The 20,474-nt window shown below is 42.7% G+C and overlaps 1 protein-coding gene across 3 annotated transcripts in view; it reads right to left on the reverse strand.

The window, feature by feature from the left end:
- The window catches only part of AGL26 (tRNA (cytidine(34)-2'-O)-methyltransferase), a 96,538-nt gene extending 76,337 nt beyond the window's left edge, over positions 1–20,201 (reverse strand). For 2 of the 3 annotated variants that reach the window (XR_015691935.1, XM_087685321.1), the window contains exons 1-2: positions 19,862–20,201; positions 19,096–19,214 (exon numbers count right to left, since the gene is read on the reverse strand). Coding sequence is in view for 2 of the 3 variants with exons in the window: in XM_087685321.1 (XP_087541447.1) it covers positions 19,096–19,214; positions 19,862–20,042 (300 nt within the window). In the remaining variant the exon portion in view is untranslated. The remainder of the gene's footprint in view (positions 1–19,095; positions 19,215–19,861) is intronic. The other variant, XM_087685322.1, reaches the window with a different exon arrangement.
- Positions 20,202–20,474: the final 273 nt, after the last annotated feature.

Consider the following 20,474-nt stretch of genomic DNA (forward strand, 5'->3'; position numbering starts at 1 on the left):
TAGGATCATGTATGGAGAGGGGGCCACTCTTTCAGGATGAAATGACTCTAGTTGGGCAAATGATCTAGACTCATAACAGTCCACTACTGGTTATGCCTTCTCCCTTAGATCGGAAGCTATCTCTTGGAGTAGTAAGAGGCAGCCTACTCTGGCTCTTTCATCTACAAAGGCTGAGTATTGTGCCCTTTGTTATACAGCTATGGAGGCAGTTTGGCTCTGTTGTTTATTGGCAGAGATTGCTTTCCACAAACACGACCTACAGAGCTACGCGTGGACAACAAGAGTGCCCGTGCTCTAGCAAAGAACCCTATGTTTTAGCTTTCTTAAACAGCCTCAAAACACACTTGATTAATGAAAAACCCTAAAAGGGGGAGCAGTCCAAGAGAGTTTCAGTAGTCCCCCAAAAACCCTAATTCTTTGGGGCACCCTTTAACATCTATAAATAGACAAGCTACCCCCATTCATCCCATCTTGTTTTTGCAGATTGTAGCCATCAACACACACACACATGGCGGTCCAGCCCTTCAACTACTGCCACTCTCTCTCCATTAGCCCTTGCAATGCCCTGGCACCTTCCTCCATTAGCCCTTGTAGTGCCCTGGCGCCTTCCTCCAAGTTGCTCACTATCTGGCGCCCTCCTACCTGCTGCGTTTGGCCATGTTCCTCATCGCCAACACCTCCACCTTCATTTGCACCCTGCGTTTGCAACTTCTAGCTGTAGGCGACAGTTGGCAGCCCTCCTCCTCCATCAGGTGACCTTCTGTTGCTGCGTTTGAAGCTCTCCATCACCTAGCGGCAACTGGCAACCATCTTCCTCCAATTGGCAATTGCGTTTACAACCTCCTACTGGCATTTTCATCAGGCATCATCCTCTGCAGTCACCAACACTCTAGTGATCAGCATTTGGTATTCTTCCTCTCTCTTCACAGTTTGACTGGTGGTCACAAACTTGGGATCCGCCATCTCTGGTGGACGTCACTCTCCGACACACTGCTCTGCCCTCGAGTATCTGTGCACTCTTACACTCATTTGCAGTATTCATTCACTTCAGAGTTGTGTTTTTCCTTCCCTTCTTCTGTTTGCGTTTGAGTTTTGAGTTTTGCGTTTAGGGTTTGAGTTTTGCTTTCTGTGTCTATGTCTGTCTCTTTGTGTTTCTATCGTGGTCGTATACTCTATGTTTCCTCAGTGTAAACCCTAGCAGTTTTCTTCACACGGTATCAAAGTCGGTGCTCTTGTAAAGAGTATCTTGCGAATATTGTGGAGAGCTAGTTTTTGTGCGAGGTACACAATACGACTCGTAACCAAATCACAATGTCCCAGACACCTTCTCCAATTCCTATGATGTTCTATCAGGCTTCTCCATCACTGGAGACCCTGAGACGGTATTATGGACTCGGTGAGGAGGACGACACTCCACTTTCACCTTCACCTTCTTTTTCTACTCTTATTCCAGATTTCAATAATATGACAGAGGAGGACTTTGAGGAGTACTATCACAACAAGTACGGTGATGTTTACACCCCTCCTACCACTTTTACTACCACCTTCGGACCAACTAGTGAGGCTGGCTACCTCTTCGATCATGGAGGATATACGGCATTCAGAACGTCTGGCGATCCATCTTCATCATCTCAGCCAAGCCCAATGTCAGGTTTGTACAATCCTTTTGAGTTGCATGAATCAAAACCCTCGCCTATTTCTTCTTTTGAGGTACAAGATCCGAATGGCTTTGCATACGTGAACTTCAATAGAGGGGGACTCACAAAGCAGACGGAATTCAGGTACATCTACAGCTTCTGTTTCATTTGAGCATGTAACATGCACTTGTCACTTCCCTCCCATCCCACCCTTTTCTACCTCCACCCTTGATCATCTCTCTTCATCCTTTCAAAATCTCGGATTACACTCCACATTCGCTTCACACATGATAGGGATTGGATCTTCCATCTCTGCTCCTAGCACCTTCTCCTTCTCTACCCCATTCTCTACCTCTTTGTACCATGATACTTCGTTAGGGGGAATGCCACCCTTTAACACAGTGCCTCTCATCTTTCCGCAAATGAGCACACCCATAGCACTTGGGACGGCTATGATGGGCATCCCCCTCACTACCCCCAGATTCACCTATCACATGACCACTCAGACGCAGGGATTTCCATCCTCAGCTTATGGTGCGTCTTCACACTCTCCTTGGGTCACACCTATGCAGGGATTTTCATCTTCTGCTCCACGTGTTCCCATTCCAACTCCTTGGGTTACTCATGTGGCTACCATGCCCATGCCTAGTTAGCCCATCCCTACCTATGGATCCACCTTGCACACGCTACCCGCATACTTAGTGGGCACTCTAGGGCCCATTCCCAAGTGCACTCCCCTCTCCCATCTTACCCTCATTACACCTTTTCGCACTACCCATCTCCGAGCACTACCACTCCTATTGCAATGGCCAAGAATGCCTTCACAGATAAGACTCGTTTTAACGGGTCGAATTTCACCACTTGGTCAAATTTCATTCAACAAGTGCTTGAGTCTCAAGGTCTTTAGCACCACTCACGTCAAAGCATTGGAGTCACCTTCTCGACCGCTATGCAGCCCAAGCTCGTACTCGGAGTATAAATCTCGACTTTGAGCTTCAAGAGTTCTCTATTAAGGAAGGGGATGATCTGAACGTCAAACTAGCTGAAATTAGGCAGCTACTTGCCAAGTTCACCACTACTGGCTCTCCAAAGTCAGACGACGATCAGGTTACATTCTTGAATAAGTTGCCCGAAAAATACTTCAATTTCATTCAGCACATCATCTCACAACCTCGATTGTAGCAACGAGATTGGTTGCCTCTTCTTTGGGAGGAAAAACCAACAGTGGCAAAAACTTGCAAGATTCAAAGGCAAGCCAATCAAAGAGTGACTCCTCTTCCTCAGATGGAACCAAAGAACCTACACCTATTTGGTAGCAACTTCCTAAGAAAAACTGGTTTTGCACACACTGCTAGAGAGCAGGCCATGTGGACATGGAGTGTCACTCCAAGACCCAAGGTCTTCCACCTAAAAAGCCTCAGCAAACCACTATGATTGCACAGTCCAATGGGGCTACACCTTCCGCTCCTGCTTCATCTACTCCTTCAGCACCCGTTGCTGCTGGACATGTGGCCCGAGCACAGCCTCAATAGACAGTCTCTTTCACTACCCCTGAGGAACTGGCTGATTGCTCTGCATGTTTGGATCGCGTTGCACTTCATGCATCCATCTCACCTTCCTCTCCATCTCGTCAAGCATTCCCCTTGGCCGAGCCCTGCCACTAGACATACATGATGGTGGACACTTTCTTAGACTAGTATGTCTCTAGGTCCTTTAGGATACCCTAGGTCAATCTAGCATTCATTTTTTCGCACTCTTAGAGTTGGGCCCATAGGATTCATTGTCCTTAGCTTTTCCATTCTTATGTTTTCTGTTGCATTTACTCACACACATAAACATTCATGGCATTGTCTTTTCAGTTAGATTTTCTCTGTTATGTTTTCCTTTGAAGCATCTCACCACTAACCTCTATGTTCGCAGACTCTCATCTCTTTTGCAGTTTTTTTGTCTTTCAGTGTAGGGCTAACTTGCAGATTGCTTTGGTCCTACTTGGGCTAGAGACATGGGATGCGCACCGTTCCTTTCATCGTTTCATCATCCAAGGAGTGCTTGTTCTTCTTCTAGCGTGGAGGTTTCCCCTTCTGAGGCGGATCGTGTAGCATCTCTCTCGATGCTATCATGGCGCCCACACGAAGACCGACATCAGGCTCCTCTTCCTTCTTCGGCATCTACATCCAGGTTGAGAGGGGGTCCCTACCCTTCTTGGTATTCTACAGGCTTCAGCACTTTGTCTTCGACATCGGCTTCTCCCCCCCTGTTGTACCTTCCCCTTTGCATTGTATGATTTCATCATCTTTGTACTAGGGGGCTTGGGCAAGTGAGCAATTTCCCCACGAGGGACACTGTCCAAGTGACACCTACTACATGAGTATTCTTCAACATGTAGCATAGTTTGCATCTCATTGTGCAGAGCACCACTTGAGCGGATCCTAAGCTTTTTCCACTAGCAGCTATTGTCACCATACCACCATACTCCATCACATGGATACCTTATCACCTATTTTTTCTCGTCATCTACACCCTTCAGTGGATGGGTAAGGTTTTATTGTTTTGTGATGTGTTGGGTGTATCCTCCCTACTCCCGTCTTCTAGGTCACTATTACTCAATCGACCGCATTCCATAAAATTTACCTCTTACTTTTTATTCTTATTTTTTAAACAAGTTCAATGTGGTTCCATCCGGCTTTGCAGGGCTTGGTAGGCCATTGGGCAGCCGACATGCACCCCTTGTCCAATGCCCTATCCTCTCTAGGGTGACTACTTGGACTCCCTTGGTAAGATAACCATCACCTCTATAGTCTTGGTAGGCCACTTGGCAGCTAACATGCACCCTTTGTCCAGTGCCCTGGCTGCTTGGGGTGGGACACCATGGGGTAAGTACAAATCAAAGTGGTTGGTCTAACCTTTCGGCTCAGTTTTGAGCCTGCGAGGGGATGTTGAGCTAAAACATGCTTTTCAACTAATTAGCATTCTTAAACAACTCCAAAACACACTTAATTAATGAAAAACCCTAAAAAGAGGAGTGGTCCAAGAGAGTTTCAATGGTCCCCCAAAAACCCCAATTCTTTGGGGCACCCTTCAACATCTATAAATAGACAAGCTGCTCCCATTCAGCCCATCTCGTTATTGCATATTGCAGCCATCAATATATACACACGTGGCGATCCAGCCCTTCGACTACTACCTCTCTCTCTCCATCAGCCTGTGCAGTGCCCTAGTGCCTTCCTCCAAGCTGTCACCCACTGTCTAGTGCCCTCCTACCTGCTGTGTTTGGCCATGTTTCTCATCGTCAACACCTCCACCTTCATCTACACCCTGCATTTGCAGCTTCTGGCTGTAGGCGACAGTTGGCAGCCCTCCTCCTCCATCAAGAGGCCTTTTGCTGCTGCATTTGGAGCTCTCCATCACCTAGCAGTAGCTCGCAACCATCTTTCTCCACCTGGCAATTGCGTTTACAGCCTTCTACTAGCGTTTTCATCATCAAGCATCATCCTCTGCAGTCGCCTACACTCTGGTGATCAGCATTTGGTATTCTTCCTCTCTCTTCACACTTTGACTGGTGATCATAGACTCGGGATCCATCTCTAGTGGACGTCACTCTCCGACACACTGCTCTACCCTTGAGTATCTATACAATCTTACATTCATTTGCAGAATTCATTCACTTCAGAGTTCCCTTCTTCTGTTTGGGTTTGAGTTTTGAGTTTTGCATTTAGGGTTTGAGTCTTGCTTCCTGGGTCTGTGTTTGTTTCTTTGTGTTTCTGTCGTGGTCGTACACTCTGCGTTCCCTCAGTGCAAACCCTAGCAGTTTTCTTCACACCTATTTCATACTCCATGGACCCAAATTCCAAGATTTTGGCAACAAGCGATGCCCTTAGTGATGACACCCCTTATAGGCGCCTTATTGGCCCTTTGATCGGGCTAATCCATACCTGCCAGACATCTCTTTTGTGGTGGCTTTGTTATCTTCTTTTATGAAGACTCCCACTCAGGCTCATTGGAGAGTTGCCTTGCGCATTCTGCACTACCTACAAGGGACTCCACCCTACAGGATCATATATGGAGAGGGGGCCACTCTTTTAGGATGAAGTGTGACTCTGGTTGGGCAGGTGATCTGGACTCACAACAATCCACTACTAGTTATGCCTTCTCCCTTGGATCTAGAGCTATCTCTTGGAGTAGTAAGAGGTAGCCTACTATGGCTCTTTCATCTACAAAGGCTGAGTACTGTGCCCTTTGTTCTACAGCTATGGAGGCAATTTGGCTCCATTGTTTATTGGCAAAGATTGCTTTCCAAAAACAGGACCTACGGAGCTACGTGTGGACAACAAGAGTGCTCGTGCTCTAGCAAAGAACCCTGTGTTTCATACTTGCACAAAGCATATTGAGATTCAGTACCACTATGTTCGAGAGCGGATCATGGATTCCAAGTTGGCGATAGCCTACTGTCTTATTGTGAACAATGGGGTGGATCTCTTCACGAAGCCTTCACCCAAGGTTTCTATGCTTAATCACATGAAATTGTTGGGTCTCCAAACACTCCCAAGATCTGAGAGGGGTGTTAGCCTATCACTTTCAATCTTGTCGGTCTATCATCTCCCAGTTGTGATCAGAGTCTAATGAAGACATGGGGGCTCTAGCATTTTCGTGTGCATTTCCCAAGTTTTGTGAGCATTTTTCAACATTCCCCAACTTGGAGCACTTTGTCAAAGACTCCTTGAATTTATTGCCACACCAACTGTATTTTTCCGCATTTTTTAATGCAGCCAGACTGCATTAAATGCAATCGGCCAGCTGGCAGCTAGTCGGCCAGTTTTGATCTTTTTCTGCTATTTATAGCAGGCTCATTGGCTAGGGCAAATCACTTCTTTTGTAGGCTGCTCCAACTCTGGACACACTCTATCTCTGGTGCTGCTGCTGCTGCCATCATCATTTCAGGCCAGATCTGCTGCCCTCATTGACACCTTGGGCTGTATGCAAGGACTGATCAGTCCATTTGTTTGTATTCAGCATTTATTTCAGTCCATGAAAATTTCTTTCTTCCTTCATCTTCCTGTTGTCTTCTTTCTAGTTCAAGTTCCTTCTTCCATTGTGCACCTCACAACAGCATTGTCCCTAGTAAGTCCAATGTAAAGATTGAAGAGAGAAATGTAGTACAGCCTAAGTCAAATGACGAGTATATCCTAGCAACTTCCTCTCTTGATACTTCCCTTCTCACTTGACTGATGCTTTACATACATATTCTCAATGTTGCCTACTTGATTCGAGGACTTCTTTCCATGTTACCCCGCATAGGGATTGGTTTTAGTCCTATCACAACATGATAGGTTTTGTGAGACTAGGAAATGACTTGGCATTGGATATTGTTGGCATTGGGGATGTAAGGCTGCAATTTCCTTCAAGCAGCTCTTTTTCTCTACATAAAGTACGTCACGTACCAACCTTGACCAAAAGACTTCTGTTTGCTAGATAATTGGATAGTGCAAGCTATCATGTATCCTTTGGTGGTTACACGTGCAAGATTACCCATGGGAATCTTGTTTTTGCTCAAGGGGCCAAGTGTGGTAGCCTCTATCTTTTATTAGCATAGCAACCAATTTGGCCTTGTAGGTTAGCTTGGGGTGTCTAGGGGTACTCTTCAACTTATACATCCGCTTGTATGGCAATGCATGTTTTCCACTCGGCAAAGGAACCAAATCCCATGTATGGTTATTCTGCAGTGAATCAAACTCAAAGTATATGGGCCTCTCCCAAGAGTGACTTATCATCTCTATGCATGGCCTCCTCATAAGTAAAAGGCTCATTGGAATCTATCACCATAGCATAGTTCATGGAGAGTGCAATTTGATTAGGTTGATAACTATCTCTAGTAACCATCTCAAAACAGGCTGTGGAGGCCTATACATCTTGTCCAACATCATAATCATGGGCCACTAGAACATCAATTGCAGGTTGTCTAGCTGGCTATACGTTAACATAAGGCTCCCCCTGAAAGATCACCCCACATATCTCAATTACCTGCTTAGGCTACCTATGCATCTTCTTCTCATGGAAAACAGCATCATGGTTGCGAATAACCTTCCGAGAGCTTGTGGATCCATATAGGCGATAGCCCATCTCATCTACATCTCCATAACTAAGAAAGATGCATTTCAGGTCCAGCTTTTTGCGTTTGTCCTTGGATATATGGTAGAAAGCCTCATATCCAATGACTCTAAGATGCACATATGAGAGAGGTTTTTCAAACCATATCTCCTTTGCAACCTGATAACCAATAGCAAAGCATGGGGTTATATTTATCAAATGTACAGTAGTAATAACTACCTTAGCCCAAAAATGTTGCGGTAAGCATGTCTAACGAAGCATATTGCGGATCTTGAACGGTCGTATTCTTGCGCTCTGCAACACCATTCTGGGGTGGGGTGTATGAGATGGTCAGTTGACGCTTAGCATCCCTCTCATCACAAAACTACTCAAATACTTTAGAAACGTATTTACCCCCATTGTCAAACCTTAGTTTAATCTTTACTCAAGCTGATTCTCAACAAGAGCAAGCCAATGCTGAAAGATAGATAAGTCATCCGATATCTACTTAATGGATGTGAAAATGGCTTTTCTGCATGGGGAACTTGCATGAGAATATCTATATGCAATAGCCTAAGGGCTTTATAAAAAAGGACAGGAAACACCTAGTGTGTAAGTTGAGAAAGTGTCTTTACCGCCTTAGGCAAGCACCTAGGGAATGGTACCAGAAGTTCAATGCTTTCGTGCATTCACAAGGATATCCTATCAAGTGATTGTTGAAAAAGCTCATAATAAGCTAGATGCTTTGAAGACTCGTCTCAAAAATAACTTTAAGATGAAAGACATGAGGCATGCTTCACATATTCTTGATATGCATATCACATGTGATTGCTCCAAGGAACTCCTTTACCTACACGATAGGCATATATAAAAAAGGTACTTCAGTGATTTCATATGCAGAACATTGAACCTATTGGTTGTCCTTTACCTTCCCATATGAAGGTCAGCCGATTGACCCCAATCAAATGAGTAGAAGGCCGAGATGGCCGAGTTCCCTTATGCATCTATAGTGGGCACTTTAACATATGCCATAATAGCCGCTTGCCCTGACATAGCATTTGTAGTGGGAGTTGTGGTATGCTATATAGCTACACCTGGTGAACAACATTGGGACGTCGTGAAAGGTATCATGAAAACTTGAGGTACCTAAAAGGCACCTAATATGAGCATTTGCTATGATGGCCAGGATACTACAGTCATGGGTTACACTGACTCTGAGCAGGACATACAAATAGTAAGAAGTTTACCTCTAGGTATGTCTTCACTTTTGCTAGGGGGTTTTTCCTTGGATGTCCAAGGTGTCAAAATATATGGCCTTATCTACTGCTGAGATAGAGCATATTGTAGCCACCGAGACTTGCAAGGAGACCCTATGGTTAAGCAGTCTGATGTAGCAGACCTTAGCATTACTGTCACTTCTACACTGTATTCGGATTCTATGAGTGCTATCCAATTAGCCAAGAACCCGGCCATCCATGTAAAGACAAAGCACATTGAGCTGCGCTATCACTTCATCACAGAGGTAGTAGAGGACAAGTCTATTGAGCTTTGTCAAGATCTCCACTAACAAGAATCCTACAAATCTCCTCACTCAAGGAACATTTTGACTTAGGAAGATGATGAGCATAGGATGAGATAATGTCTATTTCTCATCCAATTGTACTTTAGGTATGTTTATACTTTGTCACTTTTTTCTTGTTCTCTCCGCACTCGAGACACATTCGCCTTTAAGTGGAAGGTTGTTGGAGATAAAGGTACTTGTGTCTCCACCGCCCTATATTTACTATACACACTGTGATCGTTCACTTGTACACTCTAGGTGGCCAACACCCATCGCTGTCACTTTATTCTTTCAATAACTATTGAATAAGAAAAGGCTGGCCATACATTATAACTATTGGAGTTCCCACATACAGTGTCTCTCTCTCTTACTCTCTTGCTCCATCCACCATTACTCTTGCTTCTGCTAATATGCTTCCACTCAAGCTCTACCTTTCAACAAAAAGGAAAGAGAAATCTACGAGATTGTTTGGGACAAAGGCACCTATGCCTATACCACCTTGTATTTACTACACACACCATGACCACACACTTATACACTACATGTGACAGATGCCTATCATTGTCACTTTATTCTTTATTCTTTCAACGACTATTAAATAAGGGAACAATACATTGTGACTCTTGGAATTCCCACATATGCTCTCTCTCTCTCTCTCTCTCTCTCTCTCTCTCTCTCTCTCTCTCTCCACCATAGCTCTTACTTTGCTCTTTACTTTCGCTTGTGTACTTCTACTCGGACTCTACCTTTCAACAAAGAGGGAAGAGAAGTCTAGGAGGAAAGAGAAGTCTGGAGGGAAGAGAAACAATGCTACAAAGAAGTTAGACAAAGAAGTCTGGATATAAGAAGTCTGAAGACAGAGATATTTGGAAAGAGACACAGAAGTCTAGGAAAGAGAAGAAGTCTCAAGTCACATAAGTCTAGAGAAAAAGTCAAAGAAGTCTAAGGAAGAGGAGAAGTCAGAGAAGTCTAGAGATAGAGACAAAGAAATCTGGGAAAGAAAAAAAGTCTAGAGACAGAGACAAAGAAGTTTAGGGAAGAAGAGAAGTCTAGAAGCAAAGAAGTCTAGGGAAGAGAGAAATCTTGAGACAACGCTAGATACAGGAAGTCCGAAGGAGAGAGAAGTGAAGTTTGGGGTGAAGGGATGAGTGAAGAGAAGTCTAGAGATAATAATAAGAGAAGAAAGATAGTGATGCTTAAGTGGTGAGTGACAGAAGTACACAGATTTGTACGAGTACACTCTATTAGCATAAAATGATAACTTGATACACTAGTTGCCGCCCCTCTCTTTTTATAGCTGAAGAGAAAGGAGGGCAAAAGATCTTTATACAATATCAGTATCTAGAGATGCAATGGTGAAGGAGGTTTTCTCTAGATTATCGCCAAAAAATCTTTGGGTAGGGAGCTTGCAATCAAGTCCAATGTGCCTTCAAAAGTCTCCAAACAAAAAGTTTGGAGGAAAAAAATCTCGTGGGGTGGTTATTGAGACAGGTCCAAGACCAAGGTCCAAGAAGTCTCCGGAGAAAGTCTGGACAAAAGTCCAAAAATCTCTCTAGAAAAAATCGTAAGTCACTTAAGTAAAAAGTAACCTACTAAACTATCTTGTACATTATAAAGATTGTTCTTATGCCATAAAGTGAGTACAACTCGAATACTTGCTACTATACACAAGTGTGAAATACAACTCAAAGCTTTTTACAAAAGAGCTCAAGTGTGGTGTTCCCATGCGGTATATACCTTGTAGTGCAATCAAAGACACTTGCAAGGATTTCAAGGAGACATGTATTTTTAATGCTTAGCTTTGGCATTATTAAGTTATGCACATGAGAGGTGCGTGTGTGGAGTGCAAGTCAACTAAGTCACGATGACGGCCTAAGTAACCCAAGTGAATATGTCAGAGAGGTATTGTGGGTACTTGGTGTCACTTTGGGTCTAAGCCATTAATTGGGCCACTACAATTGTGGGACTAGGCATTAATTTTAATAAAGTAATATTGGTTCAATGCTAATTAATGTTGGGATTGTTTAATGTCCCATGCGGGTTAGCCTAGTAATTGCAAATGGACACTGGGCAATTCTTGGTTAGGGTCAAATGAATAATAATTCATTTTCAGAATTTAAATTTTAAAAAATAAATAATTAAAGCTGGAAATGACAATTAGAAGACTGCCAAGCAGCAAAACTGGCTGCCACTTGTCAAAATTACCCATGCAAACTAGGAGAGAGCTGTGTAGGGGCTGGCTGAGGGTCATTTCAGCCATTGAGTGAATTCTAGGATGAGGAGAGAGAAGACAGACAAAAAAGAGTGCTGTTTCAGCAGGCACAAGCAACCACATACCATTTCCAACCAGCCAGCATTTTTGTTGTCCCTGATCAAAGCAGTAGATGGTTCGGGCAGTTGTGCATGACAAAATTGAGAATTTTCTCTCTATAGCTCTCTCTCTCATCCTCTCACAATCCTCAACAATTCACAGCCATTTCCGGCTTGGGGTGAAGAGCCATTGTAGAAATTGCTGCCAAACCCCTAATTTACAACAAAAATTAGGGTTTCCATTGCCACCTTGGTATCCATGACCACTACCGAAGACCCAAGTACTCAGTGTTGTCAAAAGATGACGTACCAACAAGACAGTAGGGTTGGGGGGAAGGAACACGGAGTGAACTCAGCCATCATGGAGAAGAGAAGAGAAGAGAGAAGAAACTCTGATGAATGGAATGATGAAGTTTCGAATCATGGAGTGAATGTGATACAAGGGAACAAGGGTGCCGTAGCACAAGGAAGATGATGAAGACAGCCACGAACCACAAACCGCAATGTCCTCTTGAAGGGGTGTGAGGGTAGTGGAGAGGATGGAGAGAAGTGGTGACAGACTAAATGAATCAACCGTGAGGAATGAATGAGAGAGTGGCCTATAAATAGGCACAGACAGTCTAGGATGGGGCCCCTTTTTGGGGCTGCAAACCCTAAACGCAAACTGCGGGTGAAGGGTGAAGAGTTTCTCAACACCCCCTCTCACGCCCAAAAAGGGAAACAAGAGAAGAGTGAGCTGGAGATGCAATGCTACATGCTGAAGAATGCTCATGTAGTAGATGCCACTTGGACAATATCCCTTGTGGGTAAATTGTTCACTTGCCCAAGAGCCCTAGTACAAAGATGATGAAAACATGCAATGCATAGGAGGAATGTCTGACTTTGTGTGGTGCCGAGAACCATAAGGATATGTCCGTACTTAATCTCGAGAGGTGGCCCCATGCTAACCAAGTGACCAAGGCAATAAGAGAAGAGGGGGAAGAAGATGTAGAGGATCCCCAAGATCCAAGATTTCCACCGGAAAGGGAACCTGCTGTAAAGAACAATAGACAAAGTGAACTAGAGAACCCGAAATACAACCTCAAGAGAGAAGCCACTAGCTCCGTGCATCCATGCTGGAAGGAATACAAAGGCCTCGTCACCAAGTCGCGGCTGAACCTCCAAGGTCCCGATCTAGGTGGTACCTGAAGATCCTAGGTATCAGTAGAAGAGATGACTGGTCGAAGACAGCCACCCCAAGGAAGTAGAGGATGGGTGAAGAGCTTCATGTGGAGTAGGTTCCCCCTCTGAGGTGGGAGGTAGAGGAGCTCCCACTGAAGTCAAAGAAGAAGTAGATGCCCCCTCTGAGGGCAAAGACATAACATCCCCCTTTGAATCCCCCTCTGAAGTAGATAGGAAATCCAAAAACTCATGAATCATGAAATCCGAAATGTCTGATGATGAAGGAAGTATTGCCGGTCGTGTTGAAGAATGTATCTGGGGTGCCGAAGAGCTCTCAGAGGTAGCCTCTCGAACCTGAGTAGTCAAGGGTGGGCAACAATCGCAGTCTCTCAGTGGAGTGGACTGGGTAGCCGAAGAAGAGGAAGGAGTCGAGCAACCACTGTCTCTCGAAGGAGCGGACTAACAAGGAGACGCTATCAAACAATCACTGTCTCTCGGTGGAGCGGATTGCAGAGCCGTAGGTCGTGGAAGCCACTGTACCTGAAAATAAGTAGGAGAAGACTACCGCTAGCATTGCGACAATCTCCAAGAGGTCGTAGTGCCAATCGATCCTCCATGTGCTCGAAAGGACTTAGTGCGCATCGGATGCATCTTATTGCCTTGAGCATAGTACCCTGATAGCCGATGCAGAACAATCTCTGTGGCCCAGAAAGGAGAGGTGGCACAAGGAGTGCCTAGTGGAAGACGCATGTACTCCGGAGGGGTGAGGAGCAACGGTCAAAGTCGGCAAGCATCAGTGATGTGTTCGGTGATGCCACAGTAGAAGCACCCAGTAGTCTAGTCATCTATTGGTAAAGAAGCCACGGATACCAATGTACCTTGCTGAAGAAGGAAGAGGTCAACCACCATGAACCACGAACCGCAATGTCCGCCTCAAGGGGTGTGAGGGTAGTGTGAAGCATGAACCCACAATGTCCGCTGCAAGGGATGGAAGGGCAGTGGAAGTGAGCTGCCAGTGGGAGGAGGATGCTACCAGCAGTAAGAGGTTGCAACCAGTTGAAAAACGCATGTGAGGAGAGAGAAAGACTAAAAACGCAGGCAGGATAGCCTGCAAGAGAGAGAAAGACTAAAAACGTAGGCAACAAGTGAGAGAAAGACCAGAAACGCAGGAAAAAACAATAGCAATCAATATACTAAAATCAGCTTCGAACAGTGTGTAATAAGCTGGAAACACGTGCCATACTGTTATAGACAACAATGGACAGCTTTGGCTGAGATGTCCTCCGCGAACGAGGTATGGGCAGCAAGCTAAAACACCTGAAATCTGCAAAAACGAGATTTTGATGTAGCGGAAGAAGAAGAGAAGTGGATGCCAAACCCGCCACCGATCTTTGCCTTCACTAGAGTGAAGAATCTTTGCCGTTATTTGAGCAAATCCTGCTCTGATACTATGTCAAAAGATAACATGCCAGCGAGACAGTAGGGTTGGCAGGGAGGAACACGGAGTGAACTCGGCAAACATGGAGAAGAGAAGAGAAGAGAGAAGAAACTCTTATGAATGGAATGATGAAGTTTTGAATCATGGAATGAGTGTGATACAAGGGAACAAGGGTGCCGTAGCACAAGGAAGATGATGAAGACAGCCACGAACCACAAACCGCAATGTCCTCTTGAAGGGGTGTGAGGGTAGTGGAGAGGATGGAGACAAGTGGTGACAAACTGAATGAATCAACCGTGAGGAATGAATGAGAGAGTGGCCTATAAATAGGCACAGTCGGTCTAGGATGGGGCTCCTTTTTGGGGCTGCAAACCCTAAAGGCAAAACATAGAAACGCAAAAAAGCAAACTATGGGTGAAGGGTGAAGGGTTTCTCAACAAGTGTAGCAACTAAGGGCATTAATTTGCAGCTGATCCAAGTGGTTGCCCATTTCCAAATTATTATGGACCACATACGAGAAATTGAAGACCCAATCTTAGCCTAGACCATTATACAATCAAGGGACAAATGGTGCCCATGTAGTGCTAGTCATTTATGACAGGCATTTGTATTGAAGATTGAAGGAGATCAATCTATATCTCAATGTACTTCAACCTTATAGCAATACAAGATAAAGAAACACTACAAGGGGGGCGTCAATTGTTGGGGCCAAACCAATAGCGCCTATCCAAGATCAAGCAATAAAGTGTGTATTTTCGGATTTGTGTATTTAAGGCTTGCTGTAATTTGAGTTGACTCAAGTTATCACTACCCCTTGCCAAGAAAGAAGGCTAGTTTCAAACTCCATGGCCCACTCCAAAGGATCTCATGCCTCCATTCTAGCTAAGTCTAATCATTGTGCCTCCATATCAGCTAAAATGGTGGTATGCAAGCTATCCACAAACTTGGCACGATCTCGTTCTCAACAAAAGTGGAAAGGGATGCAATTGCTCAATGCATGTAATTTTAGGTACGACTCCCACCAGAGAGCTGCTCCATCCTGAAGACTCTTTTGAACATGAAGAATTTTAAATCCCTCCATTTGCCACATTGAGGTAAGGGCATTGTCCACCTCCTTCACCCCAATGTAAATAAGCTTTCCATCTCGCTTGCCATTGAACTTCGCAATAGTTAATTTCTTCACCATTGCCACACGTTCCTTATAAATGCTCCAAACAACATAGTATGCTCAACAATTATTTGTTTTCAAGACTTAATATTTCAACAAATGAACAGAATAAAAACTTAAAACTAAATACGACAATTTACAACCATGGAAATATAAAAGTAATGAAGACAAGATTGAGGATTAAAGATGGGCAGCCCCCTCGAATGAATTTATTTCTACTCAACCCGAGTCCTTTAGGATGGAGTTCAGTTATAATCAACCAAAGAGTGAGAAGTGGTTCTCACTCTCACAAGGTCATGAAAAGATATACATACACACATGTATCACTTACTATGCAAAAAGAACAATTGATTTCTTTACAAAGATGAAAATAGGAAGAGAATAAATCAGCCTTTCTCTATTGATGAACAACAATACATTGATATAGCTTGCTTCTTATTCTTGAAATGGAAGAAGAACTCGAGAATGAGGGGCTCTAATGAATTTTCAATTCTATTGCCCTATAAAACAATAGCAAAAGAGAATATAGGATATTCGATGGTAAAGGAGTAGAGAATGATACTGTAAATGGATAGTGCCCACTTTAGGCTATCTTCAATTGCTATACAAGAGTTAACAGCTAAGAAAACAAATGTAGAATGAGAAAAAACAAGCTCTCTTTATAGGAGAAAGGAGAGAGCTAGAACAAAAAGGGAAAGTAAAGTAGCATAAGACAAGTGTCCTCCAGCCATGTGTCATGAGATGTGAAGTGGTAGAACACTTAGAAGCTTGTGTAACAAGTATCATAACTCTTGTCTCTTGTCTATGACTTTTCTTTTTGGCTAAGTACTATCAAGAATAGAAACAACCAAATTTAGTAAGCACTTCCAGAATACAAAACTTACTATTTTCTTGTCTCTTCTCTACAACTTTCCTTTTTGGCTGAGTACTATCAAGAATAGAAACAACCAAATTTAGTAAGTACTTCCAAAATACAAAACTTGCTATTTTTAGAATATCATTCATTTTTTTAGATTTAGCATTTTTAGACCAATTCAAGACTCCTAAAATTTAGGAACCCGTTGCCTCTAATATGGGTATCATATGAAAGCTTTTTACAAGTATATTACAAAAATGATGATGCAAGTATATTACAAAAACAATGTTACAATCTTCATACAAGTTTTACATGCAAAGATATATGTATCTTAAGCTTTTAACCTACATGTACACATTATACAAACATTTCATGATCATGCCATTTTGCTAATTGCAACTATTTATTCTAACTAATCTAGTCCACACTTCAAAGCACTAATCCTTTCAGTTTGTAAGTCTAATCCTAATATACTTGAGTTCCAATCACACGCGCCCAATCAAATCATATAGGTAAAACTATGCACTAGATTTTCCTTGACCCATTGCATAAGTCCACAATAACTTGTGCGACCACTCATCAATGGCCAACTTTAATGCATTTTTCTTTATATCTAGTAAGTGCAAAGGAAACACATTTAATAAACAATCAAATATACAAAATAATAAAAAGGATATAAATTATTTTTCTATTATGTTATGACAACCCACCAGCTTTTATTTCAGCTATTCTTAGCTAAAGAGCTTTTGCATATGGCCAAAGAATGTCTAGGTAATCCTTCATAAATTTTTCAACTATCCACTACCCGTCTATTGCGGGTAAATTTTTTAATTTTAACAAAAAATTTCATGTCACGAGGCTACTTTTTTGTGGTGCGATCCTTGTGAAATAAAATTTATTCGGGTTTCAAGAGTTGTTCTATATCTTCGATTTCAAGAGAATCTTCAATACTCGGTTCTTCTAGTTCTGGTCCTGTGTAAGAATTTAGCAAACTTACATGGAAAGAATTGTGTATTTTCCAATGAGTAGGCAGCTCAAGTCCATAAGAAACAACATTTATTTTGACAATTAGATTGAAGGGTCCAAAATATCTACTAGAGAGCTTATCGCATGGGGAGAACAACCCCGAGACGAGGCCAAAAAGATGAATCTCTTATTGATATAATAGAAAGTCAATGAGCAAGAGTAGAGTAATAGACTAGCCTAAGGACTAGGCATAGGAGCTGTCGTAAGTATTCTATAAGAATGTAGCCAATTTCCTATGAGACAACAATAGGACCTACCAAAAGATTAGAGAATGTTACCAAAATAACAATTGGGCTTAATGATCTAACTAAAATGAACTCTAATTCTGGTACCTCTAGCTCTTGGCACAGTGACCACAACCTCATATGAAGATTCTGTATCTTGGGGTTGTTGGCATATTTGGATTACTCACAATGCGTTCATTTTTTTTTATGCCATGGGCATCCAATGTCATGTTGTGAAGCTTAAGGAGCTTTTTCAGTGGCAGCTTGATCTTATTCAGCATGCTAGTATCTTGACTAGAGATAATAAATTATTGGCATCAAGTGGTCTCTTCAGTGATCCTCCCTTGACTTTCGTACTTCTTTTGTGACTAATATATATACTCTTTACAAAAAGAGAGAAAGTGTACTCTTGCACATACACAAACTGAAATAGATTGATAATAATAAGTGAGATGCAAGTAATCAGCAACCATCTGCACATCAACGTTATTTTGAAAGTAGTTCAAAGTTCAAGGACATGGATGCCAATCCATCAAGTGGTCCATGCATGCAAGGAAAATACGGTGCTGGTTTACAGCCTGGTGTGCAGCAATTACAGGGTAAAGGTGTGATAGTCTTCAAAATTTCAAAATGTGTGGTTACATATCTTGTGAAATAGAGAGTATTAATGTGAGTTTACATACTCTATTTCATAGCCCATTTACACCAAGAATAAGGACAAAAAGCACCTAGCTTGTTCACATATACTTCAGTTGGATGCGGAAGAGCGGGCAATATAGCTCGGTACAATGCCACCCTTGCAAGTGGGTCATTGCACTTACAGGTTGGGTGCCTAATCATTTAGGCTATTTTCCTACAAGGTTCCTTTATGGTATCTACTATAGTAGAGTTTCACCACCAAGTTAGGGATGGATTCGTGCGGTTCTTCCACACCTGGGACACTGCAATATCAACCATTGAAAAAAAAGGACACAAGCTTTAAGCCCAATTTTGGAGGAGACTACTAAATCCTTGCTTTATTTTTCCCCAAAGTGCTCAGTTGGCTGCACACCTGAGTTTGCCTAGTCATTAAAATATAATTGTGATAGTTGGTAAGACTTGGGTGCATGCTGTTCACTACAAAAGGTCTGATGTGTGGATGTTGGCATCATCATTTGTTCCTCCTACACATCATCCTAGCATCTCCAAGTTTTATGGCACTTTGCTTCGGCCTACAATGTTTGTCCTCAGCTAACATCTGAGTGAAATACAACTGTCCCAAAGCATTTATTACTTTAGTTAGTTTTACACTGTCTGAGCTTGCTGTTGACAAGAAGATGTAAACCTCATCGTTAGAAAACTAATAAGTTAATACTAGAACATAAATTGTTATTTGTCACACCTTCCATTGACAAACAAAGCAATCGTTTTATTTTGTGAGTTTGAAATGCTCAGGAAATTGCAATGTGCACCTTCCTCTAGAGGAATGGCGCCTTGCAATCGTACTGATAAAATGCTACTTGCAACTCCTCATGTCACTGCATAATGTTTCTTTGTGGGTGACAACCTGTAATCTTTTTCGTTTGAAAGAGAAAGACATGTGCAAAGTTCAAAAATGAATGTGAGCAATAGCCTCCCTATGTTCCCATACCTGTGGTTGGAATAGGACTACTTGCAAGTATCTCTTTTGAGGTTTATCTTTCACACTTTCTCCTACTTCTGATACCCAAGGTCTCACATCTTGTTTGGCATGTTCCTCAACTTGTGACGCTGCATTGCCACATGTTACACACCTTGTTACAGAATTTGAGGAAAATCCCTTCACACTCTGCTTCTCTCTATGTGTGAAATACGGAACTCCAAGATTGCATTTCTATAAAATAGTCTGATTACACACCTTAATGACCTACCATGGGGCTTGAATATTGATTAAGCTGAATATTGTACGTTGGGCATGGTCTGCGATCATTTTTTGTTCGAGAGTTGTATGCTCACTAGATTCTTTGGATACAATCCTTCAGAGAGTTTCAGGGTTGATAGTTATGAAATATCATAGAAGCAGCTAGAGTATCACCCACTTATATTAAGTACATAATTTGTTTTTTATTCCCCGCATAGTTCACTTTAAGCTGGTATTCTAGTTTTCTGCGAATTGACAATAGACGGATGACTCCTAGCTTTATGATCCATAGACGGATGCAACAACTTTATTATTATTTGCTGGGTTGATGTCTCAATAGTTAAGTTTCACTGTGTAAACATTATATTAGTTAAGGAAGCGAGCTAAAGATAATGTAGTTGCTTTTATGCTTGAAAGAGTAAAAATCCTAGTTTGACATAAACCCGAGTAAATGATAACACAAATATATTTGAATAATTCAGTCCCAATTGGCCATCAAAAAGCCTGAGGTGCTTACCGGCGATGCAGGAGAGATGCCTTGGATCGGAGGAAGCTCGCTCGGGCTGCCATTTTTTCACTGGAAACCTGCAGGAGGGAATGCAGTTGCTCCTTTGAGAAGTAAAAGGTGCTGAAGCGAAGCTGCTGAGTAGTCGCCCACCTCCCGCTGAAGGCAACAGAGATTTGCAAAGACAATTCATGCTATGATGCACAAGGAATTATCGCTTCTCGCATTCGTGCACAGGTACTCGCACCATAGTAGGGTGGGTGGGTGTTTTTTGGTCAAAAGAAAGAACAGGTGATGAAATTTATCTCCTTGATATATAGCATTCAAGGGTGGTAATTTGATGGAGTAACGCTTTTGAGTGAAGTGAATTTGGTGCTAATACCTTGCCTTGCTTGAATGATAGAACTTAAGGGTCTAGTCTAGCTACGATGGTGGTGGCCTCCCTCCAAATGCCTCACATATTCTAAGGTCCACCCATCCTAGGGTCATATACTATCATACCAGAAAGACGATGTGATGCAAGGAGATATTGTAGTCATCCATTCTCTAGGGTTAGTCTAGAGTGCACCTACCCTATAACTTGAACACATTGACTTAAACAATCTTGTCAAGGTGGATATTACAA

The sequence above is a fragment of the Lygodium microphyllum genome, chromosome 9 (assembly GCF_053477565.2).
Source record: "Lygodium microphyllum isolate KBCC chromosome 9, Lygodium_microphyllum_v1.1.10, whole genome shotgun sequence".
NCBI lineage: Eukaryota > Viridiplantae > Streptophyta > Polypodiopsida > Schizaeales > Lygodiaceae > Lygodium > Lygodium microphyllum.